The following is a 26,690-nucleotide window of genomic DNA, read 5'->3' as shown; positions in this document are numbered from 1 at the left end:
TCAAGGGCTGCTGGAATTCCTGGAGGATTCCCATGATGGGGAAGTTAAAGATGTTTCAGTTTATGGCCATGTCACAACCAAGCACGCTCTGCTTCTCACTGTAGCAAAGGTTACAAACCAGCATCCAGCTGTATGAACAGCTGCTATTTTTAGGCACTTTAACAGGTGAGCAGCTTGCAGGATACCACACTCACCTGCTGTGCTGCTTAGGAATCACCAAAGGTTGAAATTCCTTCAGTCTGTGTTAGAATGACAGGATTGTTTAGGTCGGAAAAGCCCTCAAAGATCCTCAAGGCCAACTATGAACCCAGCACTGCCATGGCCACCACTAACCCATGTCCCCAGGTGCCATATTCCATGGCTTTTGAATCCCTCCAGGGATGGGGACTCCACCTCTGCCCTGGGCAGCTGTGCCAGTGCCTGATCACCCTGTCAGTGAAGAAATTCCCCCAGTATCCAAACTAAACCTCCCCTGGCACAACTTGAGGCCGTTTCCTCTTGTCCTGTCCCTTGTTCCCTGGGAGCAGATCCCAACACCCTCCCAGCTCCCCCCTCCTGTCAGGGGGTTGCAGAGCCAGAAGGTCTCCCCTGAGCCTCCTTTTCTCCATGCTGAGCCCCCCTGGTGCTCCCTCAGCTCCCTCAGCCCCTCCTGGTGCTCCAGCCCCTTCCCCAGCTCCGTTCCCTCTCTGGACCTGCTCCAGCCCTTCAATGTCTCTCTTGTTTTGAGGGGCCCAAAAGTGACCCCAGGATTCAAGGTGAGGCCTCAGCAGTGCCCAGCACAGGGAGACTTTGTCCTGCTGCCACACCATTCTTGATGATACATTAGCAGGGATGCAGGAGGTGGCTCCTTGTTCTTCTCAACACCATCTAAACTGTCACGTTAGTTCCTCTTCTGCATCTGAACAAAAATGAAATTTTAAGTGATGTTGATAAACTTCTCAAGTGGTCCCCTGTGCAGCAGGACCCTTTTTAACTCCTCTGAGCACAGCCAGGCTTCCTGTAGCTTAAAGAGCTGGAGGCTGTCCTGTCCAGCACAGCATCCAAACAGTTAACCAAATCCAGTTCCTGCATCTTAATCTGGCAATTTAGAGATAATCTAAACAAATATCAGGGCTGCTCAGATCCCCACTGAGCAGGAGAAAGGATTCCTATAAACCAGTTTGCATGGTGTAAAACAGACACACAGAGGGAATCCAGTGTGGCATTTCTGTCTGAACAGCCACTGCTCCTTAGAAATGATTCAAAGGGGCAAATTCCATTTCCACAGACAAGGCTGACAGGATTCATAGCTACAGATTCTCCTGCTTTCCCTCCACACTTCCTGCTACTACTGTTGTTTTCACAGCCCTCTCTTCCCACCACTGTCCAGTGCTTGATACCCTGAAGAACCAAACAGCATCTGAAGAGAGAAGAACCAACAAATCACCAGCTGGAGGACACAAAGGCCAACAATGTAATGGGAAGGGAGAAGTGGAGAGGGTCTGGAAAATAAGTGTTTATTTATCATAAATACAGATCAGCTAGGCGTGCAGTTTATCCCACAGATGAGACAAAAACCCTGGAGACTCTCCAGAAAGCCATATGCTGGAAGGCTGTTTCCCAGTTACTTCCCTTTTTCCACAAGACCACGATGAACTCAGTTATCCAGCAGCTGGGAGATCTTTTCTACCATGGGATTGCACTGACATGTTCCTCCAACAGTGTCCATGTCTGCCAAGGGCAGCAATCTATCCATGCCAGCAAACTCCTCCTGCTTGGTCAGAGCTGGAGGTTTCTTAATTAATTAACTCATTTTGCCAGTGCTTATTCAGAGCACAGTGGTGCACAGGGATTCAGTGGATGGGGGGTGTATTCACAGACCTAACTGGGAATCTTGCTGCCAACATCTGTTTTGGGAAAGGCCATTTCTAGAAACAGTATGAAAAGAGGCTCTTCAGGCTTGGGCACAGTATAGAAGCAGCAACCTCTGGATTTTGTCCCCACTAAGAACGCTGCACTTTGAACAGGCTGATGACATATGAGCTGATAATTACAGGTGGCTCCTCCCTGTGCAGGGAGGGCTGGATGTCCCTGGCATTGTCCCTGCCCTCTGCCCTGTGAATCCCACGCTGGACACTGCCTACAAGCTGCTGAGAGAGTGGCTGCACTTGAGGCAAGAGAGATCAGCACAGAGTTCATCCTTCAGTCCTTGGGGGCTCAGTTCTTCTCCAGGATTCTGGTGAGGAGTTCGTTCAGCCGGCTCACCATTGGCCTGGGATCCTCATTCAGTCCTGCTGCAATCATGGCATTCTCATAAATCTGAAAAAGAGAAGAAAGCACTAAATAAGCAGCAAGAGCAACCTGCATGAGGGAGGAAGGGAATGTCACTCTCCAGGACTTGCATTCTCAGACCAGGCCTGTCTTCATGGCCCCATGATAGGGAAACATACTGCCCACGAGTCCTGGAAATACCAGGGACCACGGAAAGATGCGACTCTTGCCCACTGTAAAGGTTCACCCCATTCCCTGCCATGCGTGGTCTGCAAGCTGGCTTTGGGGAGGATGGTGCTGCTTCTGGAGAAGGTCTGGCTCTCACCTGGTCAAGCAACATCTGGGCCAGATCAGGCTGACTGTCCTTCAGCTCGTTGAGCTTCTTAATCAGAGCATGTCTGTAAGAGAGAGAGATCAACGCTGAGACTTGGTGATTTTGTACACATTGAGAAGTTTATTTCCCGAACGAGCAGCTAAGCCAAGGTGGGTCACAAAAGGCAACTTTCTTTCTCCTGTTCTGGGGGCTTCTCTCTTCTATCCCATCTGTTCCTATAACCCCCCTGGTCCCCAGAGGGCTGGACACAATGTGTGTGTGTGGGTGGGTCATGTCGATGGTGCCACACAGCCTCACAGATTAAGGCACTGTAGCACAGGCTGCACTTAATAGTGCTGGTGTTGTCCCCCCTTACCCAGTGTTGATCTCCAGGGTGGGCTGCAGGAGCTGGGCTCTCTCCTCCTGGGTCTTGGCCAGCTGCTGCATGCGCAGGAAGTGGCGGGCGGCGCCCATCTCCAGCACGGTGATCATGGCAGGGTGGGTGTCCAGCCGGGGCGTCACCTGTGGCACAGACACAGTGCACGTGCTGCAGGAGGGCCAGGGCTGAGCACTCCGAGTCTCCTCAGCACAGACTCACACCAAGCCTCCACACGATTCACCCCCATCCCACAGGCACTGCCTAAACCAGCAGGAAAGCTGGGGGCCCAAATGGCAGGGGGTTGCAGCCAGACCCAAAGCACTCCCTGCTAACACACCTTTCTAGTCCACAGGCAAGAAAGTTACCAAAAAAGCCTGTTCTGGTAACATGAGCATCAACTACGAACATGGGCTTTGCTCATTACACATTAGGATGTGGTTCTTCTGCTCCCACACTGGCCATCCAAATGACAAGTGCCCTCATCCACAGCAGTTACAGACAGGAGGCATGGAGAAGAACGACTTCCCTCAGGGCCCAAAGAAAAATCTGTGGCAGAAGATCGCCAAGCAACCACCACCTTTTTTCCCTGGATCACTACCTCCCTGGATCTCCTGTACTCAGTCACCCAAACACAGAATACCCACCTTCACTCCAGTGACTCGAGAGCCCAAGGCATTCCTCATCCAGGCCATCAGATCCTCAGCCTCCTTCTCTGTCAGACGTTCTCCAGCTGGCAGGGAGAGAGGGCACATCTGAGTGTGCATCTATAGCGTGCAGTGGACAGTGAGCTGAGCTGAGCTGAGCCCATTTCACACTTTCATTTATCAATTCTCTTGTGGGAATGAGAAGGCAGCACTGCTCAGCACACACCTACACACCTTCATCCCAGACCATGCCATACCCAGGGAGGGTGGGTTCATGCCCTGCCAGGGCCTACCTGCCTCTATCAGGGCACCAGATTTACATTGTGGGGTTAAAATCAAATCATGGCAACGCCACACATGACATTCCATCTGTTCAAATTTGCTTAAACTTCGATCATGTGGGACGAAAAGGATCTGCAAGAATTCCAAGTTGCCTCAGAGCACAAGAATGGCAGGGTGGAAAGGAGGGCTCTTGCTCAGGAGCTACAGGAGCAGGGGAGGAGGTGTCCCCTCACTGGTGGCACAGGGTGGCTGCAGGATGGGCCAAGGGAGCCTCACCTGGGCGGCTCTCCTCAAACTTCTCTTCCTTATAGTGATCAACAACAATGTCTGTCTCCACAGAGATCAGTTTCTTCTTGTCAAACTCACGGAGGTGCAAGAGTGTCAGCTCATCAAACTGCTCATAGCAGAACAGCACCTGTGCCAAAAAAGGGACAGTAACACGTTGTTTGGGATGTAACAGCATTCCCTCCTTCCCAAGGCAACTCTGCACCAAACAGCAGGAACTTCACATGGGAAACTCACAGTTCAACTCCATGGTGATTATCACTCAGGGCCCCCCATGAAAGCAAACCCTTGGAGGGATTTATTAATATGGGTGGCAGGTCTGCACCTGAACAAGTCCAGAACCACCACTGACCCCAGTCCTAAAAGGGCCATGTGCCCACAGAGGTCACCTGAAACACCATTACAGCCCTGCACAGCAGCTCCTGGGCTCCTGCTCTGGGATTCAGCAAAGGTATGAAACAGGTGTCAGAACTAGATGTTTGTACAAGTACTAAATCAGAGAATATGCTGAGTTGGAAAGGACTCATCAGGATCATGGAGTCCAACTCCTGGCCCTGCACAGGACACCCCAAGAATCCCACAAATGTGCCTGAGAGCATTGTCCAAATGCTTCTTGAACTCAGACAGGCTTGGTGCTGTGATCACTGCCCTGGGGAGCCTGTTCCAGTGCTCAACCACCCTCTGGGTGAAAAACCTTTTCCTGATTTCCAACCTAAACCTCCTGACACAGCTTCATGCTGTTTCCTTCAGTCCTGTCAATGGCCAGGAGAGTGAAGAGATTGGTGCTGCCCCTCAGGAGGATGTTGAAGACACCAGTGAGGTCTGACCTGTCTCCTCCAGGCTGAACAAACCAAGCGCCCTCAGCTGCTCCTCATATGGCTTCCCCTCCAGACCCTTCACCATCCTCGTGGCCTCCTCTGGATGCTCCCTAAGACCTTAATGTCTTTTCTGTATTGTGGTTAGAGTGTATGACAGGTCCCTCCTGGCCTCACACCACGGTCTGAGCAGAGACAGTGGGCACTCTGCAAAGGCCCCGCACTGGCAGGGCTCCATCACCGGCCTCACTGCCCTGCTCAGCTCCGAGCTCCAGCCCTGACCACTGCTGCAGCAGCTCAGTGGTGTTCCCCTGGCCATGGCACCTCTGCTCACCCACCTCCATGTCCTTCTTCTTCATGGCCTCAAAGTAGGGGGAGTGCTCGGCCAGGTGGCGGTTGGGGGCACACAGGTAGTAGATGTTCCTGCTCCCGGCCTTCATGCGCGAGGCGTAGTCGGCCAGGCCGGTCAGCTGCCCCGCGGGCAGCGCCGACGACTCGTAACGCAGCAGCTTGGCTATGTCCTCCTGCAGGAAACATGCTCCTGTGAGCTCAGGGCACCTCACTGGACCTCCACCTGACCGCTCCCAGCCCCAGGAACTCCTGTTGTAGCACACAGGCCTCTTTTGCAGCTCTGCAAAAAGGCTCGGGGGGATTCTGAATCTCTCCCTTCCTGCTCCAGATATTAAGGAGGCACGAGAGTGACCTAGACAGGATGTAGGTCAAACTCTCCTAAAAATGGGAATGCAGGCAGAGGACAACAGGAGGGGAAAGCCCTGCTTTTCTTGCTGTAGTTCATATTGTATCAGGGAGGGCTGACAACAGTGTAGGTACAGAGACTCCGCAGGGTCTCGAAGTGGGAAGCAGCGCCCAGTGAGAAAAAAGGAGAGTTTGGGCACTACAGAATCAGTATGTCTGGGTAGACCCAGGAACACAAGTCATAGGCATGCAAGTTTCATGGAGAAGTAGCAGTCCCCCTCATCCCAGCTCACAGTAGGAACCAGCAATCTTTCCCATCAGCTGTGGTGCTTCAGGACTCCTGGTACCTTGACATCCTGCTCTGCTATCGTGACAATCCCCTCTCTCATGAATACCCCGTACTCCTCAAAGAATTTGGCATATTTCTCAGGGTCCTTCTTGCTCTGGTCAATGAAGAACTTGATCACCCTCTTCTGCAAAACATCACGGAGCTTCCTGCAGCAGGAACAAGCCTTTTTAAAGACAGCTGCTAGAGCAAGACAAGAGGTTTTAGGTGACTGTCTGTCTGTGCAGGGTTGTAGTGGGTCCACCATCTCCTCCCCCTCATAGCTCTATACCTATTCTTTGATCTCAGGCAGGAGCAGCTCTTGAGCTGCAAATAGACAGAGCTGTGTACAAATGTTCTGCTGAAGCTCCAGTCCTCATGACCTGTGACTCAGTGATGCTGCAGCACATAACCAGCTGTGCCCAGGGTATCTGTCTCTCTCCCACAACCATGGGACAGGGGTGGCTATACAGGGGTGGTTGGTTACACTTGGAGGAACTCTTTCTGAAGGCCTCAAAATCCACTGTGAAGTGACATTGTATTTTACAGCTGGTGAAGTGCCTCTGCCTTCACTGTAGTCAGCAAATAACAAAGTCAGCCATCAAACCCAACAAGGTAACAAACTCTGGTGTCAAGGAGGAAGAACCTGCTCTTATACTCCAACAATGTTAGCTGTCTGAGAAACAACTCACTTTGTAGACTACAGAAATTCTCAAGGATGCTGCAGTTTACATGCCAGGTCCCTCCAAGTCCCTCTAACTATTGCATCGTGTTCTCTTCTCAGCTAGCAAGAAGCTGAAAGAGCCTCAGCAGTCCACAGGATCTACCTCTGGCTTACCTGATAAGGGCACTCTCCTGCAGGAGCTCCCTGCTGAGGTTCAGAGGTATATCCTCACTGTCCACAACACCTGGAACACAGAGCAACCCTTGAACAGTGAGGCAGACACGAGTGCCAGGCTCAGGAATGCACCCCTCAGGAAGCCATGGGCCACAGCCCACTGTTCCTGGTCCCAGCACACACCTCTAAGAAAACGCAGCCACTTAGGCAGGATGTCTGCAGCTTTGGTTTGGATGAGGATTTTGCGGCTGTAGAGGGCAACACTGGAGCCCATTTCCCTGCTGATGTCAAACATGGATGGTTTCTGCAGGAACAAGAGACAGGAGGTAATGCCAGCACTGTGCAGGGCACCCAGCTGCACACTACCAGGTCACCCTGTGGTCTTCCCTACAGTGCTGAACCCAATAAGAGCTGAAATCTTGGCTGGTTTTCCTGGGGACCTACCTGAGCCATTCCCCTGTGGCTCAACATCCCCACAACCACCCTGTGGCCCCCAGCCCACCGCAGAGATGCCACAGGAGATACTCCTTCCTCCCTGACATTCTGCAGCCTCAGCTGCCTCCTTTCCCTAAGGAGCTGTCCTGTTCTCCCATTCTCCCCTTTCAGAGCAGCTGGGCAGATGTCCCACGTTCCCTGGGCAGATGTCCCACGTTCCCTGGGCAGGAGGACACGTACTTGCTCGGGCACGTAGAAGATGCTGCGGATGTTGAGGGGAGCGTCGGTCCTGTAGTGCAGGACGTAGCGGGGCTTGTCGTACGCCTGCGCTATGAAGCGGTAGAACTCCTCGTGCTGCCACTCTCCAATGTCCTTGGGGTCCAGCATCCAGAGAGCCTGTGGAGGAGCAGCAGGGAGAGGACTTCCCATCAGCTCTGAAGACTTATGGCCTCATGGCACAGGGCTCTCCTTGAGTTGCACTTTCCCTCCAGGATGATGGAGCAAGGAAATAAGATCTTTCAAACGGACTCCTCTGCATAACCCAGGGGCACTGACTAAAAATTACTGCCCCTCAGCCGACCTCAGAGGTAACTCTTGCCCTGTAGCATACATAAGGCAGCTTTGTGTAGCCCCCAAAAAAAGGGATTTGGCTAATCTCCATTGCCTCACACTTGCCCATGGCCAAGAGTATCTTGGACAGATCCCTCAGCTCGGCTGACTGGCAGTACTGGTCAAATATCTCAAGGCCTGACCAGCAAAGGAAAAGTGAAAGTTCAAGTGAGGCTGTTGCACTCAGCCTGCCTCTGTGATGGAGGTCACTAGCCCAGCTGAAAACTTGTGAAGAACTCCTGCACTGCCTGTTTTCTGCTGCTTTGTTCTGGAGCAGTTTAGGAGATGCTTTGTGAACCACTGAGCCATCCCTGCTGCAGGGTCACAAAGTGTTCCCACACTTAACACACATATCAACACGTGTGTTCAAGCCACAGGGTCCAGAGCAGGCCCTGCCTCATGGCCACGTCTTCCACCTGCTGCTGCTGCTCTAACCCCTCCAATGCTTCCTGGAGCACTCAGCCCATGCTCACATCACATCTCAGTTTTCAGTACCTCAGCAAAAGACTCCCCTCTAGCAAAGATGTGGCACTCAACTAAGAACCTCATGTTTCCAGCGGGGTGAAGCCAACCTCACCCACTGCCACTCTGTGCCACCCAAGCCCTACATGTCGACAAGAGCGATTTCCGGGGGCAATACAAACATCCAGCCCACCCCACCGACCAGAGTCCAAGGGATTCAGGGCCCTGGCAGCCTTGCCATGCTGCCTTAAGGATTCCTCTGCCTCAGAGCCTTGTTCCACAGGTGGCTTCCTAACATTTCCAGCACACACAAGTGTCCTGGCGGGTTTGCAGGATCACAGGTAGGATTAGGGACTCACTGGGAACTCAGGTGCTTTACAGCAGCTGTGTTGGGTAAAGTGCTGCGTTCCCAGAGGCTCACTTGTAGCTACAGTTATCCCAGTTAGATTGGAAAAGCCTCCAGCTCCATACTGTGAGATACATGGCAAGCATTCAGGAACTCATCTAGGAGAATCCCCACCAGGGAACTAACTGTGGCTCTGTTTGCAGTGAACTGACACTGACGTGTGGAAAAACACAAAGCCAAGATCCTGGATAAAGAAAAAGCACGAAATGGGAGCATAATGAATAAAGCTGTTGCTGTATCTCAAGGGAAAACAGACTTTCTGATGAGGAGATAAAAGTCCATGACTCTATTAAGGGCATTTCACCCCTTGCTCTACTGCTGCTCTTCTCCAGGGAGCCTGTTCTATTGATTGTCAGGTAGAGAGAGCAAACAGCTGTCTAATTAAGGGGCACAGCTAGAAAGCCTTTGGAAGAGAAACACTATTATGCAGGAATCCAAATAAATAATCAGTGACTAATAACAGCAATTACAGAATCTTAGATAAATTAACATGATAAAATGTTTAAGTACAGTCTTGAAAGTTTGTTCAGTCAGTGCCACATTCCAGGAAACAAAAGAAGCCACACACATGCTCCCTACCTGCTGTCTTACACAGGAGGAAGCTTTAAACAATCAGAGAAGGAGATGCTGGAGGAAAACGATTCATCGATTTTTGTTTTAAAGATAATTAATTTCTCCCAGGTGATGCCTGCAATTGGGCCAAGAACATCTGACTAAAATGGATCTGGCTGCAATATCACTTAAGTGGTCAGAAAATGCCAGCACCAAGCAGTGCTCAGCTAGGAGAGGGGAATAAATCGGGTTGTGAGCTGAGCTGCTAAAAAAGCCCAGCCAATCCCTGGCACTGGCTATCCCATGCTGAAGGACAGGAACTGCAGGGAGAGGTGTCAGCACACCAGTGATATGAGCAATCCCTACAGCACTAACATGTCACCTGGCTTAAACAGTTAAAATAAGCATTATAAAGCACTGAAATAATAATTCAGGTTAAGGGAAGACCCAGATCTTGCCAATCTGCAAGAATACTCTACAATAAATGCAAACAAGCAGCTCCAGGCACAACTTCTGCTGGATTGTCTCCTTTTGTTCTAATCAACTGATCACTACAAGGTCTGTGATATGCTGGACAATCCTCCCCTGATTTCGAGGGACAGCAGCAGCTTTATCCTGTTTCCTGTCTCCACTGAAGGATTAACATGGTTCATCTCCACGAGTGACCTGCCTGTGGCCTCCTGCTCACCTGCAACGTGTTAATTCTTTTCCCATTGAGGTACAGGGGGAAGCTGATGAAGTTGCTGTATTTTGTCACCACCTCTGGAATGGAAAGAAGACACAGAAGAGTCACCTTTGTGAAAACAACACAGTAAGAATTCCCTCAGTAACTGCAGGTGAAAGGAGCTGCAGGAGGGGAAAAACACTGTAAAATCACCTCCCACTCACAGGCACCAACAGCCTCCAAAGAGCCCCCAGCATCGCCCTCCTCCACTCACCCTTCACTCGGTCTTCGTTTGCAAACTCCTTGCAGTCTTCTTTGAGATGGATAATAATCTTAGTCCCAGTCCTGACCCCAGATGCTTCTGCAATCTCAAACATTCCTGAACTAGGATTAGAAACAAACCCTGAGTCAGCTTGTGCCTCAGATACATCCATGACAGGACAGAAAAATGGTTCATTAAACTAAGAGCATGCACAACACTTCAGTGCCAAGAGGAAAAGGTAAAAACTCTTGGATGCCTGAATGCTCCCTGTGGCTCTGAGAAACCCTCCAAAACATGTGGCTGTTTGTATGTGGCTGTTTTCCCTGCAGAGCCAGACCCAGGACACACTGCTCTGCAAAGACACCAGCTACTGAAAACCCAATAGAGTCTGACATCTCCATTAACAGATGTTCCCTAATAATTTAAATAACTTAGTACATTCTTTATTCTGAGGAGATTTTAAGGGGATGCTGAGCTTGTCACCTGCAGAAGCTCCAATTTCACCCTGGTCCCACAGCCCACAGCTTTGCCATGACAAAAAAAAGCGAAGGATGAGCGCAAAGATCTGACCTAGAGAAAAGATGTTCCTACAGACCCCAGCACTGCAAAAGCTCTGCTCACTGGGGGTGCCCTCAAGCCAAATCCCAGGGGAAGATAAGACCCAAGAGGTTAAATTTGTCCCTGCAGCCTGGGGCCCCCCTAAGCTGATTGCCTGGTACTCTCTTTGTCCACAACACACCTGCTCTGATGCAGCAAGTTTGTCCTTGGGGTTTCCACCCTGGCACATTTGGCCACACTTTGCTACCATGTACAACCTGAGCAGGACCTAAACCAGTCAGCCAGGTCCTGAAAGGCCACACAAGCCTGTCTTTGCACAGTTTTCAGTCTGTGCCTGGTCTGGACACAGCCCCCCAAGCTGCCACCCCCTTCTCCAGCCTTACCCATCGGAAGACCAGTGGTAGCCCAGGCTGCCTGGCTCTGCAGACTGGGAGAACACCTCCACTTTATCAGCTACCATGAAGGCTGAGTAGAAACCCACTCCAAACTGGCCAATGATTTTACTGCTGGCTTCAGCTTGGCTCTGCAGAGCATCTAGAAAAGCCTGGAGGAACAAAGGAGACACGAACCAGCACACAGTGACTTCAGGTATCGCTGGGAGGCTGCAATCCATCCCCCAGCCAGGCTCCTCAGGCACTGCAGCTTGGCATTCCAGCACCCTCATCCCACACTTCTGCATCAGTGCTCTGAGGAGGATGCCCAAGGAAAAGGGCTTCTCCAAAGGGACTGCACTTCTGGAAGAGGGGAGCATTGCTTAGAGCAACTCTGGCAGTAAAGAAAAACAAGCAGAGACCATTAAGAGCCAGAAGACTCCACAGGTAGGGTGTAATTTCACAGCTGGGCTGGGGGCCAAGGGAAAAGATGGAATGAGAAATTACTGGGAGAATAAAAGTGGCTGTAATTGGAGAAGAGTTTTCTAGGGGAGGGAGAAGGGTGTTACCTTTGAGCCTGATCGAGCAATGGTTCCGAGATTAGAAACCAGCTCCTCCTGGGTCATCCCAATACCTGTGTCCTGAAAAGAAACAGCAATTGCAGCTGAAATAACAGTAGGGAAGCATTGCTTTAGCACACAGCACCCCAGCAACTTCTGCCCCTATCTCCCACTCTCTCCTTTCCCTCTGAGCAGTAAATCCAACAACAGACTTCCAGCTGTGACCCCACCTGCACATGGTCAGGAACACAGACTCAAAGGGCACAGAGCTCTGGGGGCAGCCACAGCTGTCCTTTGCCTATAAACCTCCAGAAAGGTCAGAGACTCCGACCATTCCTCAAGGAAAGACAAAACAGGACAGGCTGGATTCTACATCCCTCCAAAAAGCACAGGATGACAGGGCAGGAAGGAGATCTCACCCAGCCATGGCCTTGCCGTGCCAGGTGCCGTGCACAGACACCTTCCATTCCTGAACTGGTCCAGAGGGGAGTTGAGGAGGAGTGAGAAGCAGTTTATTTCCATTTGGCAGATGTGGAACCGATGCCCTCACACCAGGAATCAGTGGCAGAGCAGTGAATCCCTGAACTCTCAGGTAGTGCAAACCCTTGTCTACAAGCTCCACATGCACTGATCTCCATCTCTGTCTTTTCCTCCCTCCTCTCCCCCTCATTCTGTGCTCCACGAATATGAAACTGTTGATATCCAGGTACCAGAGAGCTGGGAATTGCATTCCCATGGGAATTGCTAACTCCAGTGTACTGGCCACACCTCATGGTGCTCTGTCCAGGCAGAGGCACATGGCTCCTTGTCATCCTCAGTTTATCCCAGATTTGCATTGCTGCATGCAGATAAACATCTCCCTGCTGCTGGCTCACACCTCTCAGGCAGCAGAGCCTGCAGCAGCACCACCCAGCAAAGGCTGCAGCAAGTCTCAGACCTGGCTGCAGCTTCAATTTGCATGGACCCCAAGGCAACATGGGTAACAGCAAACCCCAGCTAGGAATGGCCACCCTCTCACACAGGATCCCAGCAAAAATCTTTCCCACTCTATTGTCCAATGTATTTTCAGCCTTGCTCCATGTGCATTTTCCACAGGAGCAAAGGGCAGGCTCCTGCCCTCCAGGATGCCACTTCTGAGAACCCAGTGCCCTCTCCCCTTCCCAAATCTCAGCAGCTTCTCTACCTGTCAAGAAACATCCCGAGAAGCCACTTTTACAGGTTCTCTGAGCCACTCCTGAGGTGGAAGCAGGATGAAAATTAACCAAGTGACATGAAGAGCTCAGCTCTACCTGTGAGCACAGTTATCGCAGCTGACAGCAGCTGGCACATCTGGAGCAGGCTGACACATTCCCAGTGCCGGAAGCAGGGCTGGGATTCAGCATGCAGGGTCAGCAAAACCAGCTGCAGCAGAGCTGGCTGCTGCTCCACAGCTCAGAGGTGAGGGTCCAGAGTGACTTCTGGCCCAGCACAGCTCTGCCATCCATTTACTGGGCTTATTTCTAGCAAGGTACATGAATGTCAGTACATATTTCTTAATGAAGGATTGATTGAACTGTTCAGCTTGTGAGGTGTCATGAGGGTAAGACATTCTCCTGCATCCCCACAAGTCACTGCACAGCAACACCTTTCCCTTGATTAAATACATTAAGGCTAGTCAGTCCACTTGGCTGAGAGGAGGGATGATGCCCAGTAAGATCTCAACAGTGAGAGATGAAAAGCCAGGAAAAATAAACAGTGTATGGCAAAATCTCAGGAATCTGACATGGTCCCTTCCCCCAGGGAAGAAAAAGCCAGAAAGAGCAGCTTTCAGCATCTGGTTCAGTTTTTGTTCATGCCAGACCCTGAACAGAACTCTTAACTCCTCTGATCCACTCCTATTTATAGTACAGCATGTCATTCCCAAATTCCAGCATGTTAAAAAAAAAAATACATCCCTACCCCATGAATTTATTTGGCTCTTGAATTCTGAACGCTCTGCCAAACTTACTGCAAAATGCTTAATGACAATTCCTGGAAACCAGTTTGGTGAGGGGGAATTGCAAGGAACAAAGAGAGCACGACTCAAACCAGGCTGTCTCCACAACAGGGCTGGGACACCGACAGGGAGAGCGGGAAGTGAAGATCCTGGCAAAGCAGGCATTCCCTACTGCAGGAGAACACCTGGGCAGTTTGGATGAAGATGACATCAAGATCCAACCTGCCTCTGCTGTGCCCAGATTTCCTGCAGCTGCCCTATGGGCTCCCTTCACCACGTGGTGCAGGTCGGGGGAATGGGGAATGAAGCAGCAGCGGAGAGATGGGAGCTCAGCTCTGCAGAACAGGAGCTCCCCAGGGATGGGAATCAGCTGAACGTGCCCATGAACAGCCTCAGGCTGAGCCAACACAAGCACTGGCAGCTCCAGCTCCATGAAATCCAAGGAAGGAGCTGGCAGGACTTGCACTGCCCTTCTGTGTTCTGCGCTGCACCAGCCACTGCTCAGCCTCTGAGGCAGGAACCACCCATCACACAACACCTGCAAACACCTTCTACCCACCACCAGCCAGCCACTGCTCCTCCATCAACAGGACAACTTTTCTTCCCCTGCAGACAGTTTCAAGCCCTCCCTTCAGCCTGCAAGAAATCTTTTATCAGGCTGACAACAGCCAGAGCAGAGCTACTGATAACAGCACAAAGCAATTTGTTCATGGGGCTTCACAAAATCCAAGACGTGAGGGATATGCTCAGAGTTCCAAGGGCCAAACGTTTCTCCCCAGCTCGGAGAAACCAAGATGCAGAGTTCAGTAAGCTGAAGGTTAATTACAGAAGTCCTGCTGTTACTCCACCTCCTCACCTGGTTGAATTTTCCTTCTGGGACTTCTTAGGGTGCAGAGTAAAGAGCTTCCCCCAAACCATCCTCTCTACAAGACAACACAACAGGCTGCAGACCTTCACCCCATCTGCTGAGGGACTTGTGAAGGGCTTGTGGCCACAGCTGCTGAACTAAGCTCAGTAACATTAACCCCAAAGAGACACCAGCTGAACATTGCTTTTAGCATCTTTTTATGTGTGGAGACCTCCCAGGTACCAAACCTGCTGCTGAACTGCACAGGACCTTTGTGCCTTCTGTGCCCTTTGTTCTCTCCCTCTGGTGTGAGTGCTGGATGTTTGCAGAGACCATTCTGGTAAACAAGAACTTGGGCAATGTAAGAGCTTTGCTCATTACCTGAGTCCAATTTAAAGTATTGCAGAACTTTGTTACACCAAATAACCCATTAACTAACCAGTAACTGCTGCCTTTGCCACCCTGCGTCTGAAAGAACACTCCCAGTCAGAGGTACCTGGCTGAGCTACAATGTCTTTCATTTCACTTTGTTGCAAAGCAAATGTTCATTTCACAGTAAAACCTCAACGGGGCATCAGAAGAGCACTGACTATGTTATAAAATAAGGACATGCTGCTTTCACCATCTGACAAGGTAAAAAAATCCCCAAATGTCTGATTGTGTGTGCCCCCTGTTATTGAAATACCTTGATTAAAGAAACTTAAAATTCACAAGACCAGGACAGCAGCTGTACTAGAGCAATGTTCTGGTTTAGAACCAATATGGCATCTGCAGCAGCAGCATCCAGCAGAAGAAAAGCCACAATAAAACTGATGCACATGGACACAAGGTGATCTTGGCCTAGTACACAGAAGCTGTCCAAAGCAGGGAGCCTGCGTTTGCCTTTCCAATATCAGTCTCAGTCTCCACCCATCCAAGTCTAAATACCTGCTGTCCAGAAAATGTACTTCATTTCATCCACTTTGACCTTCCCATTTTTAAATGTGACAGGCTCTTATTCTGGCATGAAGAGAACTAAAAGATTCTGCACTTCCTTCCCTAGGCCGCAGGTTATTTGAGATGTGTTTGCATTTCTGGTTCCCTGGCTTATTTGTTAAAGATGATGCAACCACTGGAAGCTGTAACCCATCCCTGCAATGTGGCACGTTCCTGTAAGCTTAATTCCAAGGCTTGCCAAAGTGCAGCCAGATTCACCCCTCCCAATCCACTTGTCCATCCTCTGCCCAAGTGGCACACGGAGGCTGCAGTGCTGCATGCAGGGAAGGGGGACCTGCTCCCCACCTGCCCCAAGCTTTGCTGGACATGCAGGTGCATCTGCACTGAACTGCTACAGCCCAAACATCCCAGTCCTTACAGCTCAAACTTCCCAATCCTTACTGGAGCCCCTCGACAGCCCAGTCCTTTTTACAGGCTGTTTGTAACTGGTAAGGCAGGAGAGATCTGCTCAGTGATACAGGGAGCTGTTGCAAGGAGGAGTGGATTTTGCAGTAATTTTAACTCCTCCCCAACACAGCAAACTGGTTATTTTGTGGCTTCACAGACACGGATTTTGGATGACTGCAACAGCGAGATGAAAGCCCGGCAAAGGGAACTGAGCAGCCCAAGCTCTGGCAGCGACTGCGCTGCTTTCCCATGTTAAAGCAGCAGTCGCACTCCCTCCCTTCCCCAGCAGCAGCCATCAGCTCTGTAAACATTTCAAACCATTTCCTCTAAACAGTCCTAGCCCTAAATTAAGCACCAGCAAGGAGCAGGGCTGCAGCCCCGAGCTCACACAGCACAGCAGAACTGAGCAGCCCTGCCACCACTACAGCACAGCCTGTCACCTCCTGCAGCTGCTGAAGGTGAGCTCTGTGCTCACAGGGCCCTGGGATCTGTAAGGGGTTCTCTGTTCCCACCTCAAAGGGTCCAAAAACGCGTCTGTAAAGCCTTAGCATGCGGAACTGCAGAGCTCTGCAGAGCTGTCCTCATTGAAAACACACCCCACACATTTTCAAATAGATTTTCTTAAGAGCTCTGACCTTGCAGGCTGTGGCTGCTACAGATGGAGCTGTCCTAGAAATACGAGGCAGGTTGCAAAGGGATGGAGGAAACAGTGGAATTTGCTAAAACAACGTGACTTTGGTGAAGGGACAGAGGTGGTGGAATCCAGTGAACACACTCCTTTTAGCAGATACAACACTGCAGTGCTTAGATGGGGTACCCCTGAATGAGGACATCGTATCAAAATTCTGAGACTTGCTGTGCTTGTGACTGGAATTCAGTCCTGGCAGAGAAGTAAGCAGTCACTGAACAGAGATGAATGTAATCCTTTACCAGAGCTACATAATCCCCCCAGAAACATGCCTGTAATGGCCATCACACATTACAGACCCGCCTTTTCTCAACTGTGAGACACAAAGAGATGCTACAGGGCTTGGAAGGAGAGAGATTCAGCAGGTTCAGAGGCCAAGAGCAGCATGAAGACCTGAAAAGGATCCAGGGTGAGACAGTGGGACCTTTCTAGGAAAAACAAAAGAAGTGATCACTGCTACAGGTCATATAGGAGGGACCTGCTGCCTCTGTTTAGGTGGGCCCTAGTGAATACAGAGAACACACAGCAGCTAAGGGACAGATCCACCTCTGCCTCAATCATTGCAGTAAGTGTTCCTGCACCTTTGCCTTCTGAAAGGTAGGGAGATGTTCTGAATGAGGCTCGTTCACAGCAATCATTGTAAGCAGTTTGCTTCTTCAGGAGGTTATAAATAACCCCCTGACTGGAGGTAAGGAGCTTTCAGCACTCCGGAGAAGGCAAAGCTATTAAGAGATTGGAGCAGTGCTGTTCTTGCTGCTCCTCACAGCCCAGGGCTGCTGCAGTTAAAAGCCTCCTAGTTAAGACTCATTTAATGGCATTAGAGAGGCACAGGCAGGCAGGGGGTTATAAAAAGCCCAGTCCCTGACACATCCAACTGGGATGGCAAACAGGTCTCCAACCAGACTGCCAAAGAAGCGGACAGCTTCCACAGGGAATGTCTCAGTGGAGTCTGAGGCTTGGTGTCCACTGTGGTCTCCAAAGGGAAAGACAAGAGCAAGGCAGGAATGACACCCTGCCTGGGGCTAAGTGAGGGCTCATTAAACAAGGGGTGTTACACAGGAGTCAGAAAACTGCAACAGTCAGGTGTGAGAGGAATAGCAAAGCCCCTGCACTAGGGTTTGAGAAGCTCTGGTTGATGATTGTGTTGCCCACTGACGAGCATTAACTTCCCCATGGCAACCACAGCGCTTGTTCTGCAGAGAAACAGAAATATAAAATAACTACGCAGCTCTAACAGCCCCTGCTTTGTCCCACGTAAAAATGTCAGCCCCTGTGCTTTGTCTGTGCCACATCTCCCCTGGACCTGCTTCAGTCAGCTTTCACTCCCTCACTGCTCTCTGCCTCCTCCTCCACTCTCTTGAGAACACCCACAGCTGCACCCACAGCTGACACAGCTCCATGAGCAAAGTGACCAGTGTGCCTTCTCTGCATCAAGAATATTGCTAAGAAAACACCAAAGCTAAGGCTCAGCTGTCCACCCTGGACAGAGCCACAAACAAGAGCAGCCAAAGCAGAGAGAGAAGGCCCAGCTCCACTCCCCTCCCCATGCTGAGTCCCACATTCACACTGACTGTCCCCCTCCCAGTCAGCACTGTGTCACCAGTAGGGAACAACCACAGCCTGGGCACAGGGAAGTGCTGTGGTACTGCCCAAATCTACTGTCCCACCTGTACCTTAAGGCAGAACCTCAGCATCAGCTGGACTTGGCCTGTCCTTGAGCAGCAGGAGATAGAGACAGTCAGCAGTGGGAGGTTCTTCTCACCACCTCTGCGCCTCCCCATGACCCAGGTGAGAGGGAGGGTCTGCAAGCTACCAGGTAACACCTTGGACTTAAGGAGGTGTGGGAAATCCTCCCCAAACATCAGGATGAAACCAGACTCACAACTTAACCACTAGTGAGAAACACACACACGACCTGGGAAGTGCAGGGGTGAGAGAAAAGCCACTGGTAGTTCCCAACAGGGAAAGAAGGAGCAGTAAATTTTCCTATGGGGACAAGTGAGGAGCAGATAAATTGATGGTTTTTCATCACATCCTCAGGTTACAGCCTCGTGAACCAGAGCCCAGCTGAGGACACCACACTTCAATGGAACTGTGCTGCTGCTCAGCTTCCACTGATCCTTCATGGGACAAAGGCCAGCGACGCGAGCAGCAAGGAACAACACTCCTGTTACCAAAGGGACATACCTGGATAGTGATGGTTCCCTTTCCACTGTCTGTCTGCAGATGGATCTCCATCTCTGGCAAGGCCTTCCCCTCTGTCATCAGCCGATGGCGCAGCTTCTCCAGCGCGTCGCTGCCATTGGAGATCAGCTCCCGGATAAACACCTGGGGACGAGACACAGCCTCGCACTGCAGCCTGGCCTCGCCCCCTGCACGGCACTCCCAGAGACACAGGAGCTCACTGGCTGCCCACAGACTAATTCCCAGCTCCCCAAACTGTGTTTCCCCATTATCTGCCAGGAGAACTGTTTGTCTGAACTCAGCATGAGAGTGCAGAGGCTCTGAGACTCACAGAGTCCTATGGCTGTACCTAAAAATTGTTTTAAAAACGCATTTTCAAGGTCTCTTACGAAAACATCATTCGAAGAAGCCTGACATGAACAGCACAGGACTTGCTGGAACTGAGCAGTTCACTCTCCCAGCTGAACTGTTTGAGCTGTACCCCTTGACAGAGACAGAGCTTTGCCAACAGAAAATCTCCCAGCAAACAGTGGGTGTCTCACCTCCTTCTCCGAGTACAGGGAACGGGCAACAATGTCCAGCAGTTTCTTTGTTTCAGCCTGAAACTCATGTTTAGAGGCTGTACCTGGAATAAAACATTAGAGTTGGGGTTGCTCAGCCTGGAGAAGAGAAGGCTCCAGGGAGACATTAGAGCCCCTTCCAGTGCCTAAAGGGGCTCCAAGAGAGCTGGAGAAGGACTTTGGGAAAGGGTCTGGAGTGACAGGACAAGGGGCACTGGCTTCCCACTGACAGGAGGGCAGGATTAGATGGGATATTAGGAAGAAATCCTTCCTTGTGAGTGTGGTGCGGTTGCCCAGAGAAGCTGTTGCTGCCCCATCCCTGGAAGTGTTCAAGGCCAGGTTGGACGGGGCTTGGAACAACCTGGGCTAGTGGAAGGTGTCCCTGCCCATGGCAGGGGGTGGAACAGGATGAGCTTTAATGTCCCTTCCAACCCAAACCATTCCATGATTCTATGAGGGTCACAGACACACCTTTAAGGCACTTCACCAGGGCCCTGTCGGGAAGGAAGGCAAAACCACAGTCTTACCATGTGCTTCAGCTTCCCAGGAGTGACAGCCTGAAGCAGGATGGGACACAGGCAGCTGTGGCCTCCAACAAGGACAACAAAGGTGCTGTTTACACCCCCCTATGAGGCAACTTTGCCAACAGATACTTGGCTTCTGCACCTAAACGAGCACATACCTACAGCCACCTCTGCAGGGGGGAGCTGTGCCCAGTAGGAGACATTTCCTCAGAGAGAGTAACACTACAAAAATCTCAGCTGAGAGACCTTGGCCTCTTAAAAATAGCATCCGTCCTGCAAGAGGCATTAGAGAACCCTGAGGCAACATGGGCAAAGCCACAGGTCCCACATCACCTCTGCTGTGCCCTGCTGGGGAACCTGCATCCCCCAGGGATGGAGTGAATCCCGGGTGTGGGCAGCAGCTGGAGCAGCACATCAACCCCACTGGGGGGTTCAAAGCCTTGTAGTCTCAAAAGTACCTCCCAGAAAAACCATGGAGGCACAGAGTTTAGACATTATTTCTGTGCTGGAATAATTCACGTGACTTTGCTTTAGAGCACCTCTCCCTGGAGATGCGCAAAGCAATTCATTCTAACTGAAGGGCTGATGACAGGATTCTCATTAGACCTCCAAGATTCACAGCAATGACCTGGGCAGGCACAGCTTGCTTCTGGGACAAAAAAAAATCTCTTTTTAGCCAATTCTAGTGCCTGTGGAGTCTCCACGCACACACATGGCCATCAATAGCCTGGCTAAGCCCATGGATGCAGCCTTGATGGCCTTGTTTCTCAGGAAAGGCCATTCTGACCTCCACGTCCCAGTTCTGGGAGGTGATGGTGCAGTTCAGATTCAAAGGATGTGAGGACCAAACCTGCACCAGAGGAGGGGTCACCTGCACCCACAGCTTGTCCCAGGCACACCCCCAGAGTGTCCCCACAGGACCTGTGTGTCCGTGCCCACCTTTCACGTTCTCCGTGTTGCTGATGATGGTGTGCAGGGGCTCCTCCTCCTTGTTCTCCGCCGTCTGGGTGCTGTATGTCCGCACAGCGGGAATGCTGGTGGTGGGAATGTTGTTCCGGAGGCTCCAGCGATGGAGTGCTTGTCTTTGCAAACATGCTGCTCCTTTTGCTAAAGACACAAGTGAAGATATTTCGCTACACACCACAAGTCCAGCAGCAACAAGAGCAGTCCTTAAAGGTCCCACCTAAGCAATCCTGTGGGAGTTACACTGTGCAAGCAAGACTGAAGTTCCCTCACAATCCAAAAGCCACTATTCCCCTCTGGCATTGCCTTTACTCTTCTGAATTAAAATTCTATCCAGAAGATGACAATTAGCAGCCTTCCCAATGAATTAAGCAGTGAGGAAGAGGCAGTTTGCAGCTTCTATTGCTGTTACCTGGCCAGGCTGAAGACAACTCCCATATCCCTGCCTGTGAAAACGTAAACTGGCAATAAATACTTGGCCCTTGACTGTCCAAGCACAGGGATTACATCTCCCAACAAAGCTGGCTCCAGGGCGAGCAGCACATGCAGCAGCAAAACCACCAGTCAGCAAAATCAGTGGGGAACACAAGATCAGTTGGGAAATGTCACCAGCCCTGTTAAGGTCAGGGATTCCCAATTCTCCTCCTTCCATTGAGCCCAGGTGAACCCAACAGTCTTCTTTTTGGTAGGGGATGAACCAAAGCCAAACCTGGCCACAAAATGACCATTTTCAGCACTACAGAGCTCTGCCCAAAGCCCTTTCCTTGGTGTGATCTCTGCACTGTTGGGAGAATGGCCACAGCAGGGTCCTGGAGGGTTTGGATCTGACCTGGGACAGGCAGTGCCTTGGCCTCCTCCAGCCCCACCATGAATATAAACAGACAGAGCTGTTCTGGGAAGCAGAGAAGGGACCAGCACAGCCTGGGCAGAGCAGGGAGAACCTGGATAAGCAGCAGAAGTGGCTGGAAGCAGTGACAAGCCCAGGCTTTTCTTACAGCTCACTCTGTGCCTGCAGGCTGTTTCATCCAGCAAGGGAAGGAGGCAAACCCTACACCCTACATCTTCAAGGTGTCCTTTCTTTAGATGACTGGGTACAAAAACACTGAAAAACGCTGAACCAAAAACCATTAGCACAGTGAGAGTCCCAAAGTGCACCTGTGACCCCTCTGGAAACAGCTTCTGTGGCCATCCTCTGCCCCAGGCCAGCTGAGAGAGCTTGGCTCCCTCCTGAACCTTCCTCCACCCTGCCACAGCCCTCAAGTGAACTCTCCATCCCAGCCCTTTCACCAACATCCCTTGTCAGCCTCAAGCTCACCTTGGGAAGTCTCAACCTCCCTCCACAAGTGCTCTGCAAACCTCCTGACACCCGTAGCAGGTCCTACAGCTGGTGTGGTCACTGAGAACAGGTCTTGCTGCTCCAGACCCTCATGTTGGGCTCTGACTCGCTCCAGATCAGGAGAACACAAACCCCTGAGCTTTGACAGCACTCCTGGCTCCTGCCTCTTCCCCAAGAGCTGATGGAGGAGGCTGTCAGTCCTCATTCTTCCTTCTCCTCCTCCTCATAGAAAGCTTTGAATCAAGATCCACTTGCAGCCAGAAGCTTGAATTACTCCCCAGTCATTCTGCCCTTAAAGAAAAGAGCCCACAAATAGTTCTTAATGCATCTGAACACCTCCTACACACATAACTGTGCTCTCTGCGTCACAAACAGCTCTGCTGCATTATCACAGGACATGTTCTGTAACTTCCATTCAACTGCCTTTGCTGGGATCATCTGGGAAAGCAGCAAGGAAAACAGCCTGGGTGACCACAGTGGAAAGCAGGGGAGCACTCACTGTCCAGCCCGTCGAGCTTCAGAGGGGAAGGGCTTGCAGCCCAGGGTTACATATTTTATTTATATATATAATATATTTATATCCTATATTTATGTATATTTTATATATTTATACATATTTACCCAGGGTGCACTTATTTCATGCTCCTGTTATGCTGGGTGCTGTAGGATACTGCAGTTGTACATATGCACACACACACACACACACATTTCCCAACCAGCAGAAACAAAAGAGGGAATTTTGCTCCCTCCCTGACTCCAGGATCCAGAAAGGACACACACCAGCAGCAGCTCCCTGGTAACCTTAAGGCCACTTCTATCATCCAGGCAGCAATGCCCCACAGCCACCAAAACAACTCATAAACACCAGCTGACTCTAGAAACTACAGCTATCTACAATTTTATTTCTAGCTATTTATAATTTTCCATGTATTCATGTTTTTTGCCTCCCTACCTCTAAAGCACAATGACAGATCACCAACCATCAATTTGGAAGTTACTTCTGGATTTGTGCAATGTTTGGTCTTATCCTCCTTAATTAACAGTGCCAGGGAGAGACACAGCTCATTAAATACGAGCTGCACCATCTTCAGACCATTTGCCTCTTGGCAAGTCCTTGCCTGGAGCACGGGAACAGGAAAAGCTTGTGGCTGTTCTGGGTATAAACCCACAATTATCAGCACACAAGAACTGTGGAGAAAGTACCTGCAGAGTTAACAGGTTACGTGACACTTGGAAGGAGCCCAAATTCCAAGGACCAAGAGATGAAGAAGGAACAGCTCTTGCCCCAGATGAGTGCTGTGATGTGCTGGGGCAAATCAGGTCTTTTGATAATGAGTTACTCAAATGTGGAGCTTTATCACAGCCCATGTAAATTTCTGTGCCCATCACTGCCCCACCTGCACCAGGAGAGAAGGAGAAACCCACACTACTCCCCAGCTTCCAGCTCTCCGTGATCCCAAGTGATCCTGTGCCTACGGCCACAGAGCCACCTCTGGGGGGAACACAAGGCAAACACAAGGACCCTCATCCCCACGGGCTCCTTTCAATCCAGACACCAGGATGCCTCAGTGATTCCCAAAGCCAACCAGTCCCCCAGGAAACACAGCCTCTTCCTGGACAAGGACTGCAGTGAGCCGAGCCCAGCGAGCCGAGCCCAGCGCCAGTTAGAGATTTAGGGTGGGAAATCCAGCACAAAGCAGTCTGTGGCTCAAAACAAAAGAGGAGAATTTGGGTCAGCAGAAATTACCATAACAGCTCCGTGCAGGGCAGCCCTGGGCCCAGGGAGGCTCGTGCAGACAATAAACACTCCCAGCTCAGATCTCATCAGACAAAAAGGCTCCCTAGCTGGGCACCAGATCCACGTGAACCTGGGGACAAGAGATTCTCTGACTGACCTGCTCCCACCAACACATCTCCCAAAAACCTCTGCAGCAGCTTCAGCCCTCAGCATTGTGAGAGCAAACACTGCCAGTTCTGCATGGCTGAAGGGAGGGGACAGCTGTCCCTGCAGCCTTGTATCCAACTGAAAGGACACAACCTCCTGCTCCTCCCTCTTTATTCTCACCCCACACAGCTTCTGCTCACTATTTTTTCCCCTGAAGGACCTGAATGACAGGTTAAGGAATAAACTCTGGCTCTGCTGGAGTACATCTAACCCACCAGAGGCACATGGCTTCGTTCCCAGACACAGATACCAACAAGCCACTGGGGATTTCCGTAGAGGAAGAGCTGGATTGCCCAGAAACACTGAAGTGGCACTCAGTGGCACAATTAATCTGACACCCGACCCCGACAGTGACCCTATTTGTCATACAATTTCCTCTGTCACATTCTCTCTTCATAACCCACAGGGAAACCACAGACCACAGTGACAACCTACCAGTTGGACCGGGGGCCAGACAACAGAGAAGGAAACACAGAGCACAGCATGGGCTGCTCGCAGGAGACACATGGGAAGCTCATCACTGTGCCTCGGTTAATGACAACTCCAGCCTGTGCATGATGGCCTTGATAAGAGAGCACATCCCACAATCAAGGCCTCAGAGTTTGGATTTTCTTAGCACTCACTCCTGCCAGCTGTCTGAGGTGAAACCTCGAGTTGCACCTCGAGTGGGACAAGCAAACCCTTCAGGCTCATATGTAAAGTCCCCTGGTACTGACATGGCCAGAGAACAGACCACTGCTGCCTTCTGCCCTCACCCAGGTACCCATGGATGTGCTGGACACCCTGTATGAGCCAGGGCAGGAACTGGGACATGATACACAATCTGAACAGTCTACCCAGCCTGTATGAGCCAGCTGAGAAACCTGGACATGCTGGACACCCTGTATGAGCCAGGGCAGGAACTGGGACATGCTGCATGATGTGAACGTGCTGTATGAGCTGGGACATGAACCAGGACACCACACACGATCTGAACGTGCCGCACAGCCTACATGAGCCAGCAGATAAACCCGGACATGCCACAACCCTCTATGAGCCAGCAGACGAACTGGGACATGCTGCACACCCTGTGTGAACCAGGGCATGAGCTGGCACATGCTGCATGTCCTGAACATGCTGTGCGAGCCAAAAGATTAATTTGGATATGCTACAAACCCTGTCTGAGCCAGGACATGAACCTGGACACGCTGGTTGCCCTGACCGTGCTCTCTGCCCGACACGAGACATCAGAAGCACCCGAGCTGTGCTCTGTTCCCTGTACAATCCCAGAGGAACTCGCCCTCGCGCAGGAAGGAGCGCTAGGCGTTCTCAGGTCTATTCCCGCCGAGCGGCCACGGCGGAACCAGCCGAGACCGACGGGGCACTGCCGGTGAGACTCGGGCCCTGCGCCCCTGCCGAAGGACACCGCGGGGCCGAGCGCGGCTCCGCGCAGGCGAAGGAGCGCGCCCGCCGGGCCGAGCCGAGGAGGACCGGCCGCCCCCTCACGCCGCCCGCTCTCCCGCTCACCTGCGGGTGGGCGCGGCCCGGGCATGGCCCCGAGGGGCCGCAGGGCCGGGAGGAGCCCCCGCGCCCCCCGCGCTCCCCTCACCGCCGCTACCGCCGCCGCCGCCATGGCCGCGCTGCCCTCGCGCGGCGCCCCGAGATGACGTCACGGGGAGCCGGGGCGCGAGGCATCCCCCGCGCGCGGGCGGCGCGAGATGGCGTCACTCGGCCCCTCAGCCCGCGCGCGCTCGGCAATTCGGGGCTCCCCCCGAGTCCGCGCCGAGACCCCGGGCCGAGCGCCCTCAGGGCTCCTCCCCAGTGCCCTCAGAGACCACGGGCCGAGCGCCCTCAGGGCTCCTCCCCAGTGCCCTCAGAGACCACGGGCCGAGCGCCCTCAGGGCTCCTCCCCAGTGCCCTCAGAGACCCCGGGCCGAGCGCCCTCAGGGCTCCTCCCCAGTGCCCTCAGAGACCCCGGGCCGAGCACCCTCAGGGATCCCCCCGAGTGACCTCAGAGACCCCGGGCCGAGCACCCTCAGGGCTCCTCCCCAGTGCGCTCAGAGACCCCCGACCTCAGGGCACCTCCCGACTCCCCCTGACAGCCCCGCCTGGGTCCCCTCACGGCCGTGCCCGAGTGCCCTCACGGCCCCAGGTTGGGTGCCCCCCATCACGGTCTCGGGCCCTGTCCCCTCACGGCCCCGAGTGCCTTTCACGGCCCTCGGGCTGAGTCCCCTCCCAGCCCTGCCCGGGTCCCCTCACGGCGGGATTCCAGGGCTCTGCCAGGAGGTTGGATGCCAAGCCCAGGACGCCACTTCCAAACCGTTTGATGGTAAAAATTCCGGTCCATGTTTCTGAGGACTCGTTAGGAACAGGGAGCCAGATGCAGGTTACAAACCGCACAGACGGCCCTGCGGGTGTGTCACCGCTGGTGACCTAAGGGAGCCCGTTCCAGGGACAGGCTGTGGCAGGAGCTCGGCAGTCGGAGGTGGCACAGCTTGGTGCACAGCAGCTCTCCCAGTTTCCCCACGGAGGGAGCTGAGGGCCAAGGAAGGGCTGTGCTGGGCAGGGGGCAGCCCTCAGGAGGCCCCTGTGTGCCGCAC

At 52.1% G+C, this 26,690-nt stretch overlaps 1 protein-coding gene across 1 annotated transcript; it reads right to left on the bottom strand.

The window, feature by feature from the left end:
- Positions 1-1,475: 1,475 nt before the first annotated feature.
- TRAP1 (TNF receptor associated protein 1) lies at positions 1,476-25,722 on the bottom strand. Its single transcript, XM_032704121.1, has 18 exons — positions 25,618-25,722; positions 20,807-20,974; positions 19,326-19,408; positions 18,787-18,927; positions 11,716-11,787; positions 11,159-11,319; positions 10,230-10,339; positions 9,980-10,053; positions 7,503-7,658; positions 7,011-7,131; positions 6,828-6,897; positions 6,012-6,159; positions 5,307-5,492; positions 4,145-4,283; positions 3,587-3,672; positions 2,940-3,085; positions 2,576-2,648; positions 1,476-2,298 (listed from the first exon to the last, which is right to left on the bottom strand). Exons 1-18 carry the CDS (start codon positions 25,640-25,642, stop codon positions 2,197-2,199), a joined length of 2,061 nt encoding a protein of 686 aa, XP_032560012.1. The 5' UTR covers positions 25,643-25,722; the 3' UTR covers positions 1,476-2,196.
- Positions 25,723-26,690: the final 968 nt, after the last annotated feature.

The sequence above is a fragment of the Chiroxiphia lanceolata genome, chromosome 16 (assembly GCF_009829145.1).
Source record: "Chiroxiphia lanceolata isolate bChiLan1 chromosome 16, bChiLan1.pri, whole genome shotgun sequence".
NCBI classification, from domain to species: Eukaryota; Metazoa; Chordata; class Aves; order Passeriformes; family Pipridae; genus Chiroxiphia; species Chiroxiphia lanceolata.
Note: the sequence above shows the minus strand (reverse complement) of the source record. Positions and strands in the feature narration are given on the sequence as shown.

Bases quoted from the DNA above. Each gene is read 5' to 3' on its own strand.
- TRAP1 (XM_032704121.1), bottom strand. From the start codon at position 25,642: ATGCCCGGGCCGCGCCCACCCGCAG. The intron at 11,320-11,715 runs GTAACACCCTTC...TTGTTCCTCCAG, and splicing joins TTGCTCGATCAGGCTCAAAG to GCTTTTCTAGATGCTCTGCA. The intron at 5,493-6,011 runs GTACCAGGAGTC...TGTTTCCTGCAG, and splicing joins TAGCAGAGCAGGATGTCAAG to GAGGACATAGCCAAGCTGCT.